General features: G+C 42.0%; 2 protein-coding genes across 2 annotated transcripts in view; one reads left to right on the top strand and one right to left on the bottom strand.

Moving 5' to 3' along the window:
* The window catches only part of fgf22 (fibroblast growth factor 22), a 37,740-nt gene extending 27,044 nt beyond the window's left edge, over positions 1-10,696 (bottom strand). Inside the window, exon 1 of the mRNA XM_033620818.2 lies at positions 9,452-10,696. Within this exon, the coding sequence (XP_033476709.2) occupies positions 9,452-9,824 (373 nt within the window). The 5' untranslated portion in view covers positions 9,825-10,696. The remainder of the gene's footprint in view (positions 1-9,451) is intronic.
* Positions 10,697-23,134: 12,438 nt separating this feature from the next.
* polrmt (polymerase (RNA) mitochondrial (DNA directed)) overlaps positions 23,135-23,951 on the top strand; it is a 72,347-nt gene continuing 71,530 nt past the window's right edge. Inside the window, exon 1 of the mRNA XM_033622729.2 lies at positions 23,135-23,328. Within this exon, the coding sequence (XP_033478620.1) occupies positions 23,187-23,328 (142 nt within the window). The 5' untranslated portion in view covers positions 23,135-23,186. The remainder of the gene's footprint in view (positions 23,329-23,951) is intronic.

Here is a 23,951-nt window from a genome sequence, read left to right as displayed (position 1 = left end):
TGTATGTTGATGTTAAATGTCAAGTCTGTATTTCTGTCAACACAATACATGCACGATAGTATGCACTGGGGCCCGTCGTAAGTTCCTTACGCCACTGACCACACACAGATGCTGTACATTTATACGTTCCATATGTAGCTATATGTAGTATCTGGTTCAGTTGCTAAAAATATGGCAGGAAATGTCCTGACCTCTTCTTAAAAAGTACCCACTCTTGTTGGTTTCAAATAGTGGCATGCTGCTTGGCAGCTGTCTCACCCAAGTGTCATGTCATCCACCGTCACCTCCTCCTCTTTAACAGAGATTGAACAAATCCATAGTGTGCAGAAACGTACAATGCCAAGATTTTATTCTGCTGTCTGAGCTGCTTTTCCTACAGTGTTTTTCTTCTGGTGCCATTTTTGTTTTTTAATTGAAATATCTCGACAGATTTCTGTCAGACTTTGTATCTACATTTATGATGCCCAGAGGATGAATGCTAATTTTATGACTTTTTATATAGTGCTACCATTAAGGCAAAGTATTCACTTATTCTGTGAAATATCCCAGCTGGCCATTAACATCTTTAGACGCTGATGTTTAGCTGAATGTAGCTTGTGATGTCGGGTGACCAAAATTCTCTTTCAGAACAACTTGTAATGCCAACGTCAGTTTAATGTAGAATACTGCCAACAGATGATAGTGATATCTTGTTGGTTGTAAATTGTGTTGTTAAGTAATCAGAATCCAACCAGCCAATCTTCCAAACAACGTGGAATGACAACACTTAGTTGTAAGGTATGAAGAACAAAACCCAACATTTGCCATAATGTCATAATGTTAATATCCACACAAGATGAAATTCTAACTTCAGTAGACATTTAAAATGTTGGCAACTCAGTCTTCATCGCAACCAAAATTTAATGTCTTTCTAACGTCATATTGACATGAGGTGCCAGCTGGTATCTTAGCATCTACCAGATGGATTTGTATGAAAATTTCCGGAACACAATTCATGTTCCCCAGAGGTTGAATCCTAATGACATTGTTCATCCCCTGACTTTTTTTCTAGTGCCATAATCTGTTTACAGTGAGTATCACAGCCTCACACAGCAGCTGGTCTGGCTGTAGACTCTTGTGTAAACTTGTGTAAGCTTTACAAACTCTTAACTCACAGGGAAATACATGACGAAATGTCTGCATGATAAGAAATGTTTGTTTGTTGCAGGCTTTCTGGTGCTGAGTGCGATCAGTTAAATATAAATATATGTTGTTTCCAGTTAGTCAGCACCATTTCTCCACAGAGGTGTCGTGATTCAACAGAATTCCAGTCTTCTACACATCGCCAGGTGTTGTAAACTAGATTTTTATGACCCAATTGCCTGACAGCGAGTCAATATTTAGCCACACAGATTGATGCACAGGTTGTGGTCACTCCGTTTGCGTGTGTCAGTTGTTTGTGGCTGAGATTAAAGTCTGCTGAAAGTCCACGGAGCTCCCATGTGCGCCTGTGGCTGAAAGCTTCACAGGGAAAAAAGGGTGTGGAGCCCCAGATTTACCTGAATGTCACCTATGAGAAAGACATGCCAGATTTTACTGCTTGTTATTGCTTCCTTTATGATTGTGAAGAAAAATCCTTCAGGGAGGGATATCTGTCCTCAGGGCAACAGGTGCTTTACATTCCTGCTATTATTGCTTCCTAGTCCCGGGCTCCTTGTGATTTTAGGTTAAATTTGAACACCTTTAAACTCCTGTAGCTTTAGCCAGTCAGCCGTAGCTGTATTTAGGGATGCCAAGTTGTTTTTTTCCTCCCGTCTACCAGGGGTTCTCTTTCAGCTTCTTTATTCCTGGGCCAGTGGTTAAACGCCTTCCAAGACATGATGTCTGGCTCAGTTCGAGCAGGGAGGTGAGAGGCTTTATTGGAAGGGTCAAAACAAAACCATTAATCTGTCTTGGTCTATCTAGGGTTGAGGCAAGACCTGTCTCCCTCGACTCAATGGGCTGATTACGTCAGCGCATATGTGTGTGTGCGTGTAGGGTCCGAGATGTGAGTGGCGGCTGCTCCTTGGTGAGAATTTCCTTTTGCGAATGATTTCAAACATGTGGTGCTGCATGAGTAAGACTAGCTGGCCGACTGTTCCCATCTGATCTAATTAATACTCATTTTACACCTTTCACAAAAAAGCACACAGAGTAATAACAGAGCTAATGTGTTCTCATTGAGGAAAAGGCCAAACTCTTTACCCCCATTTTAAAAACTTACTGCCTGGCTGTGACCATGTTCAATATTACATTGCCATGCGGTAATTAATAGTGGCTCATTACGATGATGTATTAAGCACCTAAATCATTGAGGGAGCAGCTTTTAGAAGGCAACAGATCATCTGCTTATGGGAAAGAGACAGAAAATCAAAGTATAATGGTTATTTTTACTGGCCCGAAGAATATTTAAAGGTCAAACCTAAACTTGCTCCATAACACTCTTTAATCATTTTCTGATGTTCACACTATTTCTTCCTTCGAGTATTTAGAAATGGATATACTTGAACCTATTCAGTGTCATTCTCTGATTTTAAAAAAGCTTTTCAGGACATCAGTGCAAACATCTTTTATCAATGGCTTTAAGATCCAAGTAGCTGGTTACTGGCACTGTGAAGTCTTCTCCTTTGTGTTCCCTTCACACCCACAGGATGTCCAGAGCTGTGGGATGCTATAAAGGAATTGGCTGCTGGAGCCAAAGTCAGACTCTATAAACCTGCTGATGAACCCAGTAAATCCCAGAGAGGAGCCGGAGCCAGACTGCTAAAGGTTGTTAGCTACTAATTGCTACATTTCTCGAGCCCATTCATGATATCAAACCCTGGTGGCATAAACCAGGGATCCTCGGCTAATTAGGGTGACACTGACACTCTTGTCCTGCGATGTTCCCAGGATGGTAATAGTGTGTATGTGTGTGTATGTGTGTGTGGCTGTGTGTGTGTGTGTGTGTGTTTGAGAGAGATTTAACATGAGTGTTCAACATGCATGCGTGTGCCAGTGATGTTTTATTTAGCTTTTGGCCTCTTAATACGAGGAACAACTGACAAAGGGTCGATTTTCGTTTGTCTCCCACATGCTGAGGCCATGCACTGTCCTCATTGAGGGGATAATAAATGCATGATTCGTGGGATTTTACCCTCCTGTTGGCATCCAAAATGTCCACGAATCCCCTCTCAGTTGAGACGACCCAGAGGAAACCTTACATAATGCCTAATGAGCAACGGGAAACGCTCCAGCACTCCTTCTAGCCTTTAATTTCCACCTCAATACTGAGCAGAGCACGCCCCAGCCCTTCTCCTAGCCTCATTAACATGTGTATTCTCCCGATTCAAAACACCAAAGCACTTCCTTCGGCCAGGTGCTTCCCTCTTTAGCCCCTCCAGCCCCCGGTGCTCTTGATCCAGTCACACGTCCTCGTCTGAGCTCTACCAGAACTAATGGTGAGTCATGGTGGGGATGTAGAATGGCCAGAACAGAATAAACTTTCTTACACCTTTAAAATGGCAGACAGTGCGGAACAGACATTTTGTAATGTCTGTGACTTTGGCATGTGTACGCCATTGTCCTTAAATTGCAGCCGAGATAACACATGAGCTGGTGGTGGAGAATAGTGGTATTTTTAGTCTGATTTTATATTAATTTAAAAAAAGATGAGGGCTTTGTATGCATATATTGTATCCAATTAAAATAGTTTTAAGTGTTTTCTGTTTTAGTATATTACGATGGTGAGTACTTCAGAGCTGGAGAATACTTAACTGTATATGACTGTTCATAAATGGTACATAATGGTACTATTTCCTGAGAATGAGGTATGACTGAAGCAGCATTTACGCCTACACTTACACCACCTTCTCGCCAAAATAAGCGCGTGTATGCAGGTTTTTTAAACTAGGGAAAACCCATGAAAATATGGCGTTAGAGTGCTTCCTCACTGTCAGTAGACCAGAACCATGTACAGTGATCTGCAGACAAGCATGCCTTTCTGTGTTTTTTTCTTCTTTTTTTTTCCTGGTATGTCATGTCTGACATCACAACCCGTGTCCAGTCAGGATAGTAAACAGTAGAAAACAGCATGGAGGCCAGTGAAAATGTTAAGGTGGTTACTTGTTTTGTTATTTCTATTACTTATTCAGTCTTTCTCAAACTCAGTGCCAACTAAATTAGGATGATATTCAAGCTCTGTTTGGACAGAGACAGATGGTATTTTCTGGCAGCCCGTCATAGCGTGAAGCCGGGAAGAAGGCTAAAATTAATGCATCCACCCACCTGGGTGGATCACTGCTGACTGGAGCCAATCGTAGCTGGAGACAATGAATACCCATGACTACTGCAGAGTCATTTGACCCACAAGCGAATGCTGATTGTAAGATCATAAGATGATAGCAGTGGGTTTTTTGCTCAGTGGTAAAGGGACAGTTCACCTCAAAATCAAAAATACACATTTTCCCTCTTATCTGTAGTGCTATTTATCAGTCTCAATGTTGGAGATATCGGACGTAGAGATGTCTGCCTTCTCTCGAATATAATGTAACTAGATGGCACTTACCTTGTGGTGCTCAAAGCCCCAAAAAATTGCATTGGAAAAACTCAACAGCAATGTCTCTTTCCAGAAATTATGACCTGGTTAATCAAGATAATCCACAGACCTTATCATGAGCACTTTCGTGTAGGAACTGTTTTCTTTGTACACCCGCCAACCGTATAACTGCGCAGAAGGAAGTGTGCATCTGCTGCTAGCAGACCTTGCACTACTGAGCTAAGTAACGTTTGAGTTCAGCTGAGGCAGATGCCATTAATGTTTACATCTCGTACTGTCACAAGCCTCTCGTCCATGAGTGATATGATATGATATGATATGATATGATATGATATGATATGGTTAGTGTTGTAGTCTGGTAGAAAAAAAATAGTTGACCTGATGAAGAGTGGTAGCTCGAAACGTCGTCATTTTACTCTGTGAATAAATTGCACTGAAGAGGAGCCCTGCAGTGTGCGAGCCTTTTCTTTACCTGCTCAAAGAAAATAGTTCCCACATGATTTGTTCCCAACAAGGTCTGTGGATTATCTTGAGTAACTGGGTCATGATTTTTAGAAAGAGACATTTCTGTTGAGCTTATCGAATGTATTTTTGTGGCACCTTGAGCACCACAAGCCGAGTGCCATCAAGTTCAATTATATTCGAGAGAAGGCAGATACCTTTATGGCTCATATCTGCAATACTCGGCAACTCACACCAAAACAATTTAAACTGATAAATAACTCTACAGGTAAGAAGAAAAATATGTGTTTCTGATATTGTGGGTGAACTCTCCCTTTAAGTTCAGTTGACCCATGAATTAAACAAATCTTCAAATATGAGGAGATAAGATTAAAAAACACCCACACTTGAAATTCACATACCAGTGGTTTAACTCTTCATTACTGCCAACGCTGTCGAACTAGTCAAACCTTTCTGGTGGATTTAGTCATCTGTCTGCAGCACTCGTCCTGTCTTTTCCCATTTCAAATTCAAGTCAGTCTCTCCTTGGTGTGTGACAGTTTCCCCTGTCTAAAACAAGTTTGAATAATTTCCACAACATATTTCAGTAGGGTGGAAGATTTTCTTCCCATGGGTCCCATCCAAGTCAAATACACTCATGAACTAGGAAAACTCTCACATCAAACAGCAAGATGTTGCACACCAAGGGAAATTTGGTAAACACAACACACCCTGGCTGTGAGAGTTGTGCGGCTGTAGAGGCAGAATGGAGCTTGCCTGGCCGCAGTGACTTCTGCGATTATAGCGGCGTGGCGAGGTGACCTTATTCCTAAGGGTGAACGGGCTGTCACTACCTGGAGGCTGCACAAGCGTTTGATGCCTTCAGCTACACACACCCAAAATTTAACAGCCCATCCTTTAAAATGAGATGAAAAAATTAAACATTAAATTAAATATATGCAGTGCAGCATGCCAAAAAATACACCTAAGAATTTGTACAACAAAACAGAATGATGGAGTTAAATAAAAAACAGGCTTGTAATTAAAGCCATAAAATTTTAATTAGCATTCATTTATTATCTGAATTCGACTTTAGTGACTGTACATGCAGCATTCCCCCCCTGGACTCTACTCTCTAGTCCATACTACTGTACTTTATGATTTACATTGATTATGAAATGGTTGCTGGGTGTGCCCATGCAGCTGTTGTGCTGCAGCACTGTCTAATTAGCAGGCAATGACCGATGACCCAGGACAGGATATGATGCGTACCTGCCTTTGGAGCTTTTGTAAACATTTGGGTGTGTTTTTCCCCTCGATCATTTTCTGCTTTGCCATAGGTCAAAAGAAAAACATGTCGAGGCCCTCCCCTTCGCTCCCTCAAAGTTCTGTACTTTGTCTCTTCTCGTGGCTATTTCAATGAGTTATTTTTAGAAACTTTGATGATAGCTGTATGGAGTTGGATCTATATTTAGAGCAAGCAGTTTCACATGCGGATGATAGTTAAGTCTTGAATCTTATCTGATGTCTGTCTGATTTGATTAACAAATGTATTGAAGCTTATGGTAAGCTTACAGTACAGAGTGCCTGATTCTACAGAACAGACATCATGAATTGACACCTGAAACTAAAGTGTTTGTGTGTTTGAGTGTATGCTTGTGTATGTTTCTGCATGTGTGTTCTCAAGGCAGGACATTTTTCTCAGGACACTTTGGAGATGGAACTGATACACATTCAGCCTGATCTGTCTGTTGCGGATGGAAGTTTTGAATTTCATCACTCAGACAGCATTTAATCTCTTATCTGTCCTTTAATAGCACCTGATGAGGCCTTTTAAAAACTGCTGAACAATATTTTTGCGTGTCATACTTGTAGCTAATTCCTCATGCACTAAAAAGCAAGACTGACAAACAAATACGCATCTATGTACCATTTGTGTTTTGTGATTTTCTCTATCTCCCGTCAACCCTGTCCGACTCTCTCATGTCTTTCTCCCTCTCGCCTCTTCCCTCAGCTGTTCCATGCCCCTGCTCCACTGGGATTGATACAATATTTTCCAACCTCAATTAGCAGAGAGCCTGTTGACTAATTCCAACTGTTTTTGCACCTGAGAGGGAGTTGGGAGTTGGGGCTGGAAAAACTGAGTGGGGTGGAGGTGAGGGCCGAGGCCTGGGTGTAGCAGGCAGAGCTGTCGGGGCAATATAGCTGTGTCGACAAGAGTGTAAGGGCAACACAGAGGACAGAGGAGGGGTCGGCCAGACTGCTGGGCAGCGCTCGGGGAAGCTGCATGCTAGGGTCAGCTAGTGTAGATTAATGTTGCACAATGGAAGAATGTGGGAATTGTAAAACAGGCCAAAACAGAGCTGTGCCTCCAACAATGTGTATGTCTGCATTTGTCTATTTGTGTGTGTGTGTGTGTGTGTGTGTGCTTGAGTGCAAAAACTCAAATCTCAAACTTTTTTTATTTCATATTAGACAAAAAAAGATATGTCAAAAGTTAAGCTAACATCCTGAGAAGAAATGTGTCCTTTTTCTTGTGTGAGACTTTATGCCCATGTTGCACTCTGCGTCACCGCTCTTGTCATGAAATATGCACAACTTCCTGCTTGTCCTGCCACTCTAATCTATAGCATGGCCACCGTATCAGTATCAAGAAATTGTCTGGGTCAGGAGGCTTTAAGTCTGATTGAAAGCCTCCTTATGTGATGGCAGTAATGGTAGCCTCACACAGAAACAGAGTGAGACCTCAAAACGGCCTTAAACCAGATCTGCCCCATTGTGAGGCGCAACCACAGGCTGACCACAAAGTCTACATGACTGCTGGTTTGGCGCTGTGCTCAGCTCAGGGTGCAGGTACACACCCTCGCTCTGTGCGAGCGAGCAGATAGAATCGTTCTTTCCACCAAAGGAAATGAGAGGATGATGGCTAAAGTGTATGAGGACATTATATTTAAGAGGACTGCACTTTTTCACAGAGAGCTACTGCAACCACATAAGCATTAATGACATGGCAAGAACAAGCATGGATTTCTAACTTATAACTTTTGCTGCTTTCCAAAGACTCTGAGCACTTGTTTCAATTCAAACTCCCTCATGTTGCCAGATTGGTATTGCTACCACTCTTCCAGCATGACCTCTGAAGTGTCAAATTCAAGCACAGTTTGGGAGCAATATTTTATTATGGTAGCTGACATATATTACCACTAATATGAGAGAATAATGTCCCAACTTGGAGAAGCCCACAGGTCCAGATTTAACACAGTAATAATTCATCTCAACTTGAATTTCTACCAGTGTGTGTGGTTTTAAAAGATTCTGCCAGGTGACTAATCCCGACAGGTTAACAAATGTCATCCAGTCTGCAGCTTGGAGCTTATTGAAACAGTGGCAACAGACTGGCTGGCCTGTTGGCTGGACGCAGCAGCTGCTCCAGCCCCCGGTAGCCGTATGGAAAAACTCTGACTCACCCACTTGTATAAAAAGGCATTAACGACCAAATGCATAAATATTACCGTCAAAGGCATAAACGTCTCTAAGGGCTATCCAGTCAGTCAGTCAGCCTGTGACTAATGGAGGAGGAGGAGGTCAGATCACGACCAGACTCGGCTCATCTGACCTGGTCAGGCATCTGAAAGACGTCCATTGATGGACACGGTGAAGAGGCACGGCTGCTGCATGAGCAACCTCTACTCAGGTGTCTCTGAGCCACAGATACAGACTACACAATAACCTATGTGGGCCTTTCTGGAACTGCACCATTGCCCGCTGAATGTTGTCCCGCCTGAGAAGCTGCTAAGATTTATTATTGTGTGGTGCAACAGAGAGCCACAATCATATGAGACTCTGTAGAGGGATTTACAGCTGTGTGCGTGAGTGTCAAAAACTATGATGGCAAACAGTAAATTGCTCAACAAAGAAAGCACAAATACAAATGCAGATTGCATGAGGCTTTAAATTGAAGCTTTTTTTCTCAGCACTTTAAATCTGACGTCTGCTGTCTCATTATTTAAGACAAATCAAACCATGAACAAAACGCTTCATCCGTGTTTGCATATGTCGGAAGAATGTGTTCTCATTTACACCTGCTACTTAAAACTGTAGCACGTTCGTCACAGTTTTGACAAGTTAATCCCCAGTGAAACTTTTTTTCCAAGCCCAGTTTGCATTGCCAACTGATGCTCAATGTCTCTCCTCAAGTCAGCTTTCTTGTGCCGGCTTTCCCATGAGGAGTCTAAATCCACACTAGGGTATTCCCTTCTTACCTAGCAACGAGTCTCTCATGCTCCAAACACAACACAAATAGCTCAGCAGTGATAGAACCATAGGGTATCCCTATGAACTGCTATAAAAGTGAAAAGATAAGAGTCCAGCCATAAAAATAAAAAAGAGAACGTCACAGGGCATCCTGTCCTCTCTTTGACACACATAGGAGCTACAGAACTTAGATGCACTTACTGTCTGCGTAGTTTTTCCGCCGAGTGCCGTCCACCTTGCCTGTTTTGTCAATGCAGAGGAAGAACTTGTTGGCGGAGTAAAGTCGCCGTAGTCGGACATCGCCCTCTAGGTGATTGTAACTGCGAGTGTGCCTTTCCAACGTCCATGAACAGTTGATGCCACTCGCCAGCACCTGCAGGGGTTCATGTCCAACCCCAGGAGGACAGGCCCCTGTGGCGGTGCCAGCCGTGACCAGGAGCAGGGTGAAGCATGCCAGGCAAAGGGAGGCTGCGCTGGGTAAGGGGAGAGGTCGCCCGGCAGAGGCTGCGATAGTGGTGGTGCCAAGGGCAGGTTCAGGACGGAGATGAGCTACGGACGGCGTCCATCTGCACATGGTGGGTCAGACTCCCAAGGTGCACCTTGTGCAAGCTGTAGGCATGCTGATGATGGCGAGATGTCCAAATGGAGGGATGACAAGAGGGTGGGAGTCCTGAAGAGAGAAGGGTGGGAAATGGCACTCACAGCAGATCCTTTGGATGTCACAGATGACCAATCTCCACTTCAGGCTGACAGCAGGCCTTCCTACAGCAACAGGCTTGTCAAAGTTTCTCCAGTTGTCATCTTCAGTCTTGTTTTTGGTTCTATTTGTCCGATCCTTTCATGGAGTGTTGTAAATTTATGAATCCACCTCTGAAAGTTCCTCTTTAGTGTTGCTCCTGTTTGTTGTCCTCCTTGGACTGAGGTCTTCTTTCCCGTACCACAGATAAAGTCCTTGGCTGTATGAGGATGCGCATGTGTGTGTGTATTTGTGTTTGTCTGTGTGTATGGATAGGTGTGTTTCAGTGTGTTTAAGTATGTGTGTGTGCACCTTGCGATGCTCTACTCTTTCCAGCTGAATAGGAACAAGGTGCCTGTCTGAGCTGCTGACCCGTGGCTGAGAGGGAGTTGAATGAGGGTTGGTGACTGACTGCGTGCACGTATGTGTGTGTATGTGTGAGTGTGTGATACTGAAAGAGAGAAAGAGAGAGAGAGAGAGAGAAAAGGAGAGAGCGAGTATGGGAGGGAGAGAGCCGGTGTGTGTTTGCGACAGAGAGAGAGGCAGTGAGAGTGTGTCTGTGTGTGTCAGAGTGAGCGGCAGTCAGCGAGTGTGTGGCAGCTAGCACGGGGCAGTGAAGCAGTCAGTGAACGGCCTCACGCTCTGCTGTGCGCAGTCAGTCAGTCAGTCCTCTGTTCTGTGGAGGCACCGGCTGAGTTGTCCTGCATTTTATCCTGGGCAGGGCCAGCATCTAGGGGGTTGAAAGAGAGAGAGGTGGGGGGGTGGGGCCACCGCACTCATTCATAACCATTTCAAACAAATGAGAGAGCCTGCATCAAGCACCGTCCTCTTTCTGCTCTCTCTCAGAAAAGTTTACTCTGTTAGAAACAAGTCATTTGCTTTTCACCTGAGGATTTTATTGTCCTCTTTTCTTTATCTTCCTTTCTTTGGTCACAGACACCTGGAAAGACTTACATCCCCTTTCCTATCCCATGACCTCTGCTGTCTCCCCTTGATGTGAGCATTTTGTAACACGGTCAAATCAGCTCCATTACTGTCTAGTGAACCAGCGAGGAGGCCGTTTTTTGACACCTTCACTCTCTTTTCTTCTCTCTGGCCACATGGGGCAAATTAGGGGAGCCTTTCTTTTTCTTTTTTTTTTTTCTTTTACTGCTGCTGGTTTGAATCATCAAGCAGTCGGAAACACAGAGCAGGTTGCAGGAGTGTCAGCAGAGTTAGTCCAGATGAAGCCTGAGAGACTTTCTGATCACCTGTGTTAATATTTCAATGAAACACCCTCTCTGATCTTTGCAGTTTAATTTGAGACAGCAGGACGGAAATGAAGAACACCTTTTTTGTGACTTCCCACACTCTTGTCTGTTTTTTACAAGCTGTGTAATGAGCCTGATTAAGGCAAGGCATTAAAGCTCAGCCCACTCCAGTCAACGGTGATGACCCCTTTATTTCAGGCATTTGCTTTTATGCAGTATTTTTCTTAATTTTCTTAATTTTAATAAGAAGAAGAACAACAAAAAACATGTAATACTGTCTGTGTGGATCAGAATTTAAAAAGAAAAGTTTGCCTTTTTGGGATATATGTTATGAGAAGGTTGATACCACTATAATATCTGTAACTGTAATCTGAAACTTTTATGCTCTCTTCAAAGCCAGGCTCCATTGACAAAAGCTGTAATTTTACCCTTACAAACACGGGAGCTGCTGGTCTACCACTGGCTTACTTAGGAGATTGTTTGGGTTATATTGTGACTTTGCAAAACCTGAATTTATCCTTTAAAAACAATAACAGACACAATTTTTACTGGTTGAGCCAGTGGTAGACCAGCAACTCCTTCATCAAGGTAAAATTACTGTTTTGTCAGTGAAGTCTGGCTCTGAGGAGAGCATGAATAAGTTTCACTTTTAGGTAAGCTCCCTGTCGGGAAGTGCTGCCTGTTTGGGAAGTACTGAGCATACGCCTGGATAAATGAGATTTGGATTATACTGCATTAGTTGTGTTGGAATTTGTAAACACCCTTTTACTCCAATTTATCATATATTTTCTTTGTTTTTGGATTCTTTGTTCCCCATGGAGGAGTGAATAAGGAGACCACTGCCCACAGAAAGCAACAGAAAACCTAAAACTCTTGGTCCTCTAGTTATTAGATGATTGTGATGTCGTCTGACAATCTGCATAAATGCAAGTTAATGTTTTGATATAATTTTGCTGTTGTTAACACGGACCCCTATGACTTTAATTCATCAAAACTTTTCTGTTTTTTTTTTGTTTTTGTTTTTTTATTCGTTCACCGGAGGCACACAAGAAAAACACAGTTCTCTTCACAATTCCAACATCACACAGGGTGAGTAATTGATATACAAAAAATGATTTTGTGGGTGAAATATTCATTTAACCCTCTGCAAAAAAAGGAAATAACTGCTTTACCAAAATGACAAACTATTTATTGAAATTTTTCATTTCTGAAGTGAGATTAAAAGAGAGAAATAGAGAAAACGCAGAAGTGGGGCTGTCCTGTCAGTGGTAGCAATTACCTGCTTTTTAAAAGAGTCCCTGTTTTAATTATGAGTACCACCCTAAGGCCACGCTTGTCTGGTGCTGGAAGTGTGTTTGAGGAGTGTGTGCTCAGAGAGGGTGACAGTCACTTCACACTCTTTAGCTTGTTAACTGCCCCCCAGAGATTTGCTGTCCCCCTAGCCCCTATTTAAACCTTCCCATCATAAAAGAAACACTTTTGAGAGAGAGACCAGTCACCTCTTTCTCCAAACTCCCAGCTCCAGCCCCACAACTCCCCCCGAGCCATTCCTGTCTACCTGCCGGTATGTTCTAGCCCTTGGTGCCCGACAGGCTCCTCATCAAAGCTACTTTCAGCATAGATCTACTGTATGTGGGCTCTTCGTAAAAATCACAGTCCTTCACCCTCAATTAAACCACGCTGCCATGTCTGTTAACTTCCTCTGGCTTTAGCCGCTTCAAGGTTCTTAGCGCGTCTTTTCTCTCTTCCTGTCTCTGTCCTCGGATGTCAAATCTCTTCTGCACTTTTTAGTCACCACAACACATGAGCTTTTCAATATCACTGGAACTGATAGGAGTCAGGACCAAAAACAAAGCAGAGCAAGAGAGAGGGGCAGAGATGATTGTAAATGTGTTTTTTGTTAGGGTTGTATAAACTTCTTTCCCCATCTTCAACAACTACAAAAACATCAGGACATCTGAGTATTTGCAGGCTTGGCTCGGTACTTCATTTATTGTTCTCTCTCTATCAGCACTGTGATAGGAAATAACACTCATGAAGAAGTTATATAAGGTGTTTGGATAGCAACTGCCTTTGCTCTATGATACTTAACAAGCGTGTAAAACATTGATGGATCAGCATCAGCGTGGCTACTCCTGAACTCTTGGTAAACTTATCCAGTTAGTAAGTGAGGCATTATTGTTCTTAAGAAGTAATACATTTAAAGCTCACTGTGAAAATCAATCCTACATACAAGGTGCAGCTCTCTCTGTTTCCCATGTTGATTGACGCTGATTGTTTTGTTGCACATGCTTGCTTTAGATGATGCTTCCAGCTAAAAGTCCCAACAGACTCCACCTGTCAATTATAAACTCTCTAGCCCTCGCCATTTATTTTCCCAGTATGAAATTGGTAATGTTCAGAGCAGACTTGCCAACTGTTTTCATTCTTGTCATAGAAGTTGTGCTACTTTTTTCGTTACCTTAAGCCCAGTTCAGACCAAAGATTTGCGAGGAGACAAGTTGAAACAGACAACTCCATGCAACACTCCATTCTGCTACGTTCTGAAAAACTGCCCATTCACACTAATGCAACTAGGTGAAATGGTGTATCATCTATTTGCAACGACTCTTTGTTCTTCCAGCTGAATATAATTTGTAGCTTCTTAAAATATGAATGAGGATAGTGATAGTGAGATCATGGCTACAGTTACATTTGTAGTAGTGATGAAATGGTGAAAAACATAAACAAAACAAGTATCAGATTGACTGTAATCATAATAAGTACGCCACAATAATATAAATAACCAGCGCCAATTAAACAGTCAGTGAGAATGTGAGGCATAAGCACATACAGCAAGCAGCAGCAACGACCTATCGGCACACCTTGAGGACAGAAACAGAGGACTTGGTGGGGACGGAGCACCTCCCGCAGCAAGAAAACACACTGTCTGCAGTCATTTTAACTTGACCAGCAGACTTCACTACAAGCTGACTGGGTGTTGAAACAGCCGACGTGCTTTACGTTCTAAAGCCAGCCACCGGCAGACTGGCCAGTTTCTCTGCAGTGTCCGAAAACAGTTTTGTCTCGCTGTGAATCACTGGTCTGAACTGGGCTTTACAATCAGGTATTCTCTAATCAGATGAAAAATACAGAAATTTTACAGTATATGAAAAAATACAGTATTAGCTTTAATATTTAAAATCATGTCTGTCAATGTCTTGTTTAGCTACGGTGATGGGATATAAATTCAAAATACTTGAAATAAAAAAAATGACTTAAATGCTTAGATTTGTGCACACTATTAATCAAATGTTACAGTATTTTGCATGTGTATGAGTTATATTAGAAAATTTGTAATTTTATCATGACTGAATTTAAAAGTATTTCAAGTTCTTTGAAAACCAGTGGGGACATGGTCGACCTTTTCAACGGTGCAATATAGAGCCTTGCTTTGTGTTAAAATACCACAGATGTATTAAAGTGCTATCCTTATCTACTGACAACTGTAAATGATGTGGTGTTCTTTTTAAAAATAAAATAAAATACACTAATAATCACTCCTATTTTAATTTATTACAATACAATCACCAGAATAATAGTCGGCATTGAACATTTTTGCAAACTAAATGGATGTTATCATGTAGCAGATATGTTAAAACTTTATGTTTCGTAACATTTCAACAACACTGTGGTTAAGGTGGTTTTGTTTAGGCACAAAAACACTTGGTTATGGTTAGGAAAATATCATGTTTTTGCCTATAATACCTGGTTTTGGTGGCACAATCGCTGCTGGAAATGCAGCACTGTCTTGCTAAAAAAAAAAAAAAGTGGTTTTGTTTGTTGGTCTTGAACAGTGGTCTATAGTTTGGCAGCTGTCTCACTGCTGCGTCACAGCATCCACCGACCCCTCCATTCCCACTTCCCAAAGACAAGGTCAGCGCACATGCATGTAATCAGAACTACATCACTTTAGAAACGCTGACATGATACATATGAAACATACAAATGTAACATATCAGTGGTTTGAAGAAACGTCCAATCCTGTCATCTCCTGGCGACTGAGCTGCAAGTTCTTTTTATAATTTTCTGCTAAAGTGACGTCTATGTGATGATATTGGAGTGAGAATGTGTTGTTCTCTGCCAAACACATGCAAACAAACAACACAAAGAGAGACAGAAACACAGAGAAAGTTCCAGTTTTCCTTCCTTTGCTGAAATTCCCCATAATTAAGATCATACAATCACTCTATGTACTGTATAATTTCTCAAAAATCAGAATGCCCCCTGAGGTCAACAACAAAGCTTGGGCCTCATGTGAGTGTCAGATGTGGCAGCAGATTGCTTTGTGGTGTCCTGGATACAAATGTTTGGGCTCTGAGCTCAGTACCAGAGCAGACTCAGGCATAATGAATTTCTTTGTTAAAAGTCATAAAGTGCAATCTCTAGCTGTTTTACAGCATGCGTCTTTGATGTCGAAAACTAACGTCATTTACATTATTTCAGCCTCGTAACACATCCTGAGGATTGTGTGTCCAGTTGAGAACTGACAATCAAGTTAGGGTGTCATCCACTGCATAACTTCAGATTTTATAGATCAGAAAAAGATTTGGGCGGCATGGTAGTGCAGTGGTCAGCATTGTCACCTCACAACAAGAGGGTTCCTGTTTCAAACCCAGGGTGCATGTTCTCCTTGTGTTAGCATGGGTTTTCTGCGGGTACTCCGGCTTCCTCCTACAGTCCAAAGACATGCAGGCTAGATTAATTGGTGACTCTAAATTGCCAGTAGGTGTGATTGTGAGCGTGTCTCTGTGTGTCAGCCCTGCGATAGTCTGACAGGGTAGTCAGGGTGTACCCCACCTCTCGCCCAATGTCAGCCCCCCCCGACCCCCCGAAAATTAATGAATGAAATGAATGCTCCCAAACTGGCTTTGAGAAAGGTATCAAGTGTTCTTAAGTCAAAAGGCTGAAGTCCAAGTGAAGTCACAGGTCACTGGTGTTAAAGTCCATGTTTGGTCAAGTCTAAAGTCATCAAATTTGTGACTCAAGTCTGGCTCAAGTCCAAGTCATGTGACTCAAACACAACTCTGCAAACTACAGCTATGGTTAATAATAATAAGAGTGCTGTGCGAATTTAAAAAAACACCTGATGGTGGCCAGTAGAGGGACTGGTAAGGGATCAGCAAGTTATCATAATTCATCCTGAGGAGAACATGAACCATAAATGTCACCCTCATGGTGGTGTTAGAGGAAGAGTCAGACAATCAGCAGAGTCATTGGGATTCCTCCTCTGGGGACCATGAGTGTCTATACAAACTTTCATCTCAATCCATCTGACAGTCGTAGAGATATTTCAGTCTGGACCAACATGGCGGTGATCAACTCTCAGACTGAGCTGAGTTAAGCTGAGCTGTGTGGGTGTGCCCTGAGCTGAGAACACCACTCTGTGAGCCAGGCACCCAAGGAGGATGTTCTCAAGTGGAGGAACCTAATCTTTCCCAGCAGGAATCCAAGCGGCCCTGTAAGTGTATGAATAGAGATAATATCTCTATAATGAGGCCTGTTTTGTACCATCAAAGTCTTCAAAAGGGTCTGAAACCCGACCTCCCTCCTAGCACTGACAATCCCTCAGTAATAGCTCCCTATTATTAATTGTTTTGCCTGCCTGCTAAGTCCTTGTCCCTCTCTTTCCCCCTCTTGCTCTTGTAGTTGTGTTTTAGCTCACCCATGACCTTGTGCTTTAAAGAGTACTGACATTCTGCCAGTTTGTAACTTAGTGGTAGAGAGGCATTTGTTTTTAAAATGAAACTGTTTCCAGACAGCAGTCTGATTTCTCTTTATTTTATAAGCTAAACTCCAATGAGTTACAACACTCACATAAGGAAATTATCTCAATCACATTATTTACGGCAGTACGTTCTTATAATTTCAGCTATTAGGCAATTTATCCTTTTAGCGTGTCCAACACCGCCTGTGTTGTTGCGTCAGAGCCGACACAGGTGTGCTTGATATCTTTGAGCTGTCGGCTGTGGTTGGCCAACAAACATCCGGACGTGGTTAAAGGAACTGACCAGACCACCCCAACTCAGCCCCACGGAGGACGTGGTCTTTTGCATATCCTGCTTGTGACTATTGTCTATTGTCAGTAGCATTATGATAAGTGGGTCGTCTATCTGATGCTGCAAAACGTTCTGAGAGATCCAGCCCTCCCAGTTCTCCTGATAGCAGGCAGAGATCCAACTGTCTGATAGCATTTGATGAAAAAATGTGACTTGTCGGGGTGATTTAACATCTGTGCACTGCTAATCTGATGTATCAACTCAACAGAGGACACAGACAGAACAGGATGGCAGTGGTGATGACAGAAAAAGAACTTTAGAGATCTCATATTGTATAAAGTCAAATTTTCATGTTTTTTTTTTAAATGTATATTAAGTGTGTATAGGTGCTAAATAAATACCGTGCAAGTATCAAAATGCTTAATCCACAGAGAAATGCACACAGTATTCAGAAACTGCCTTCAAATGAACCGTCATGACTTGCGTGAAGTTGTGATTTCACAACTGTATTATAGACAGAATCACTGTGACATCAGGCTAACCACAACAGTCATGGCCAATCAAATGTGGAAATATGTGAAATCTGCAAACTTGTTTGTTTCTGTAGTAATTTTTTAGCCTAGACCGTAGCATTTAAAAAGATATGTTTAACATGATGGTCCGACTTATTTGAGCATTTTTTAATGTACTGCGTTGCTTTGTTAGCATGTTTGATAAAGTGGCAATGTAGTGCTGTGAACCGGGGCCACAGAAAAATGTATTTAGCTACCTAAGGGGCCGTACACATGCATGTCTTTAAGCGCCTGGAAAATGTGAGTTCGGGCACTGGGCGCTACTTTTGTGTCTTTTTTGAGCCAGCTTTCAAGAGTGAGGTGGTAGCTTGCATCTGAACTTACGAAGCAACCTTAACAAGCACCGTATTATAGTCTATTTACCTAAAATCCTGAGTGCAGAGCTGATCTTCTTCCAGGCGCTGTTTATAAGTGTGTGGGCATATCGTCCATGGGACAGATATAAAGCTCTGGCAGCCCTGCACCAAAATGATCGACTTTTCCGTGTTTATCACAGACTGATATTTATGGAGGAAGGGAAAGATATCTGTCACCGTTCTTAGTGCCTTTTTCAGGCTTGATTTGCTTATATTCTTGAAGCAGCATTACGACAACAACCTTGTTCTGCTAATCTGCTAGTCTTCTAACGTAGAAATTAAAAATTATATGTCCGCTTGGGACCATCTCTTGTTTTTAGAGGTTGCCATCTTGTCACGCTACATAAGTCATCGCACCAGAAGGGCAACGAAACGAGCATGTGCAGAAAGACCAGAATGAACTTAAAGAGGAATGAGTGTATACAAGTGTGAGCAGTGCTTTCATTCGGAATTAGAAACGGAATATTCCAGCCCCTTACATCGGAATGAATTGTCAATCGCATTGGCCATTTTCATTCCGAATTAGGTGTTTACAAGATCACTTTTAATAGGAATGAACTTTCATTCCGAATGAAAAGGGAATTAAACTGTCCATGTTGCGTTCCAAAAGTTGAATTCTGTTTATCTCATAGTGCCGTTGTCGGGCCCTGAAAAATAGGCGCTAGGGAATGCACGCGCGCTGCAATGTCATTGCTCTGGCTTTTAGCGCGCCTGCAGAGCATCATCATTGAAAACAATGAATTTGATAGCACAAAAAACACGGCACGTGTACATCCCCAAAAACGACTGACCTTAAAAAGCATCCGTTTAAGTGTATGCCACATTTGGAATATTCTCTCTGCTTTACCTTACACACTGACCAATCAAGTCAGCTGTAACATTAGACCAGCAACTCCCATCTTCACTAAAAGTACTGTTTTTGTCAGTGGAGTCTGGTGGCTTTGAGATAATGTTTTCAGTTCCCCATCTGAAATGGCGGCAAGGTGAAGTGCAAAAAATATTCTTAAAATAATGTACACTTAAACTGCTATTGATTTCTTTAAGTGGTCCTTTTTTTAGGTGGCTTAAACCTAACCAATTCTGGCAGCGTTTGCTCAGCACCGTTGTTTTTCATATACATGACAGGGGTTTCGCACCCACAACTTATTGTGAACAAATATTGTGATTCCGTCTATACAGATAGAAAGTGCGCTACAGTGCCGTCAGTCATTTCCCTGCAAATGTGGAAGACCCTGAAACATTGGCCAATCAGAGCAGACTGGGCTTTTTTGGGAGGGGAGTTTAAAGAGACAGGGGCTAAATGGAGCGTTCCAGACAGAGGCTGAAGACAAGTATATTCAGGCAGACAGTACCAGAAAAATAATGTGTTTTTGAGCTTTAAAGCATGTAACTATGTCCTAGTAGCAACCCAAAATACAAACATGAACCTGATAATGAGCTTGGTACCGGACCTTTAAAAAAATTCTTGCTGACTCAGCATTTCTTGGGTGCAGTAGCTTTGTATTAATGTTGAGGTTATCCGAGGATCACTGATGTCTGAAGTATACATGATTCTTTTGAATTATTCTATTAAGATGCACTTGTGAATAGTAGCATGACACATCTTAAAACATTTTAACTGACTCACTAATTGAATCCATCTTTAAATGCAGTAAGAGCTGTGTGAGTCACAGCTGTCCAGTAAAGGCCTGTGCAGAAGCCCGAAGGCTCCGTCTGATGTCTATCTCTCTGTAATGGACAGTAATGGACATAAAGTGTGTGATGTGATGAGTAATATTTCATAATTAATGTTTGTGTCAGTGCTCTGGAAGTTTAGCGAAGACAGTAAAAAGTACTAATGTGCTGCACGTCCCAGCTTGAGCCCAGGAGTGTGATTTGGAAAAAAGAAAAAGTTAAATAAAGTTTTCAAAGTGAGCTCTAAATATGACTTCTCAGATGTCACATATGTGGAGTCTCACGCGGGGAGTTTCAGAAGGTTTTTTTCCACAGGTCACTAATTCCATGTAAGTGGTGCAGACACACACACACACACACACACACACACACAAGAGACTCACGCACACACACAAACACATGCCAGAGGCATTTACCAACACAAGCATCTCTTGGAGAAGTATCTCCATCAAAAACAGCCCTCTCTCCATCTGTTAAACAAATAGGGAGCCCCTACAAAGGTGTGCAAAAGAATCCACATGATCAAAGTGTATGAGAATGGCAGCCTTGTCCTGGCCTGGCCATTATCAGGCCCCATGAATGCCTGTCTTCTCCTCTTTTGTCGGCCGAGGCATTGACAGTCACTCACCCGGCAATGACTGTCACACCAGCGCAAAGAGCCAGCCGCCGACAGGGGCCAACCACATCAAACGAGGCTGTCAAGGGGCCCTGCTCGTGAACCGTGGCAACAAACACCTCCTGATCCTCACCTACAGCTCAGCAGCAGACACCCACCGCTGTGCTCTCAGCCACTGCCTCCACTGAGAAAAGATGTACTGCCTGGACCTCATTTCCCTCTCTGCCTCCCCCCTACTCTCCCTCTCTCACTGTCAAGTAGTGCTTGTGTTAACCTCCAGCCTGCTGAGACACAAAGGGCCGCTAAAGTGTTTAAGAATGCTTTATGGATGCATGACGGGGGAGGCTGACACTGGTGGGGGTCAGAAAGTACACAGGATGTGAATGAGATACATTCAGTTTAACTTTCAGTTTGGGGCTGAGTCGCACTTGATTTAAACTGTGCGATGTTGGGACTTTAAAAGTCGAGTGGAAGAAGAAGACAGTCATTTTAAATTGGCTGCAACAAGTACTTTGGTCGAGTCAGCATGAGTGCGCATTGCATGTGTAAGCTACCAGCTTCAGATTACTTCCATGGAAATAAATATGACCTCATATGCAGCGTTTGTTCTCCATTAATGAGATATTAATAGCCATAACTGTGTAACAGTCCTGAGACAGTGTACACACACACCCACACACCTGTCTAGAATTTTGTGTTTGTTATTTTTTAAGTGGAAATCTTTGTACTGACAAAGCTTGAAACATTGAGACTTTTCTCTTCACTTTATTTTTCATGTTGAAGGTCTTCTGCAAATGTATTCACAACTTTGCTGCTGTGAATTCAATAATTATGTCCACAAAAGAAAAGCTAGTGTAGGAAGTAAATCTGAGTGCTGGACAATTTTCCACTTCAATTAACTGGTACACAGTTAAAACTTAACTTATTTCCTTACCTTTAAACTGTACCAGTGACATTAACATTGCATTTAAATTACATTATATGTAAACAGAGTGGAAAAATAACATAAATGTGGATACAAATGTCAGATTATAATACAAAATGTGTTACTTGTATCTTTGTGGGACACTCACTATCACCTTAGTCTCCTCTTTGACCTCTGTTCCTGCTGTGGTTGACTGTGATGAGACTGCCACCTGCAGGCCGAAGATTATCCTCCATCCAATTTCATCCAACATTTCATTTGAGTCATTGAGGAGACAGATAGGAAAAAAGAAAGATTTTTATGCATTTTTAGCAGTAAACAAGAGCAGATCTACCTATAAAATTGAGAAGAAATAAAATACAGCAAGTCAATTCAACACAAGGTGGATGATAACTAACTTGTCTAAATTACTGCTGACCATTTGAATATATCCAACTAGGCAGGAGAGACAAAAATAAACTAGCCGCAGACAAGATGGTGGATGTCAACCATGATGATCATCCTTATACAAGAAGTGAAGTTCATATGCACAACAATGACATGCAGAGAAGCAGTTATTGGCAATGGCAATTTTAAATCTCCCTCTAGTAAGGCTGACTCAAGAGCTTACTGTATGTTTAAGAAAGAGAATGACACAAGTTAAAAAGAATTATGAGAATTTAAGACATAAAACAGTGCAAGTTAAAACATAGGGATAAAATATATGTGGTAGATAGTACTTGTAAATGGATAAACTGAATGTAAACAGGAATGTAAAATTAAGTTAAAATACACAGGTACAACTGGTACCTGGAGAGGTGCCAGCCTGCCTCCTGGGCACTGCCAAAGTGCCTTTGAGTAAGGCACCAAACCCCCCCAACTGCTCGGGGTGCCTGTCTATGGGCAGCCCCCTCACTCTGGCATCTCTCCCTTTAATGCATGCATAGATCCTGTGTGAACCTGGTGTTTGTGGTGGCAGCAGTTAGAACAGTTTGTGGCAACAGGAGGAAGTGGCAGCATTATTTTTTTGTATTTATTTAAGGGATTTTTTTCTGCCTTCTTATCATATCTAGTTCACTTCTAACATTTCTTTGAGACAATAAAAGTCACCCTTTTTAAGAAATATTTTTGAAAATGTAAGTCTTGATTGTTTACCCACTACAACATATGAAACGTTTGTAAAACCAGAGCCTCAATTTGTTGAATATTGTGTGTAACATTGAATTACATCACTATTCAGTTTCTAGTTTGTAATGTTTAAATTATCATACAAGACACATGCACCATGTAACTGTTACATATGTGGACACCTGAATTTCCAACTCAAATTCAATATTTTAACATGTAAATAAAAAAAAAACCTCTACCAGAAGTAACCTACACAAAGTAGGCTATGTGGACAGGTAAGTCTACTTACTTTTGGTGATATAATCATACCATAATCACACAAGCACATGTGTTCTGTTTGTTTTATTGTGATGTTTGGTCTTGTTGCACCAATTTCCTTAAATCCAAGACCCCTTTCTCTCATGGGGGGCAATAAAATAACCTTAACTTCAATTAAATGTCTTTACAAGCACTCCAGCAGGTCAAAAGCTGACATTATATCTCAATAAACTCTCATAGAAACGATCAACTACACCAGAATCCTTGTCACATGTAGCCGCTCGATTTATCTGTGATCTTCTAACTAGGCCTTAAACTGCGATAATCGCTCCCTCGCGACTAGCTTGGTCTTATTTAAGATGGCGGCCTAGTGCTGAGAAGTAACGCGGTTATTACATGTCAACATGTCACTTCTCAGAGTATGTGCCTTCACTAAATGTCTCAACCGTCGCGGTTTATTTGAGAAGTTTGCTTTTCGCGTGTCTCCGGCGGAACATTGTCAGCTGTGTGTGTCTCTGAGGAACGGAGCAGTCAGACGGATATCAGGTGAGTCTGTCTCAGCTTCATGACCCAACCTGAACTGTTCAACACAGTGTGATGGACAAGTTGTTCCACTATCATCGAGGACACTTGTCTTAAATGTCCACATACGAACATGTTTATCTAATATGGGGTTCACCAAATAGTTGTTGTAACAGTACACGAGCTCATGGCACGTGGAGCAGTTGGGTAAGGGGATTTGTTATTGAGTTTAGCCTAAGGTTATGTTGTTTGTTAGCAGTTAACGGTTTCTGCGGTGAGTGAGAAAACTTCTCAGACGGGTCTTTGTAGTTGTATTTCTCCATTCAGGTGATATAACTGTCACTGATAATGCTAGAAACTGTCTGGTAACACCTGCTGGACCGTTAATTACACCGATCTAATGTTATCACTACTCCATTACGAACCTTACTTCACTAAACTATCATTACATAACCATAGTGGCGCCATTGTAGCCCATTTTGGCACGTTGTGTTGTGTTGTGGTTGAGGTTCAGGTGATGGAGCTGGTCACACAAATGGTTGTAGGTTCGATCCCCAGCTCCTCCTGGTCCAACTCCCACATCCTCCTCGTCTTAATTTGGTGAAAACGTAGCAAAATGAGCATAATAAAATAAGCAAATGTTTATT

This window comes from Epinephelus lanceolatus, chromosome 6, assembly GCF_041903045.1.
Source record: "Epinephelus lanceolatus isolate andai-2023 chromosome 6, ASM4190304v1, whole genome shotgun sequence".
Lineage (NCBI taxonomy): Eukaryota > Metazoa > Chordata > Actinopteri > Perciformes > Serranidae > Epinephelus > Epinephelus lanceolatus.
This window is presented reverse-complemented; position numbering and strand designations above follow the sequence as displayed.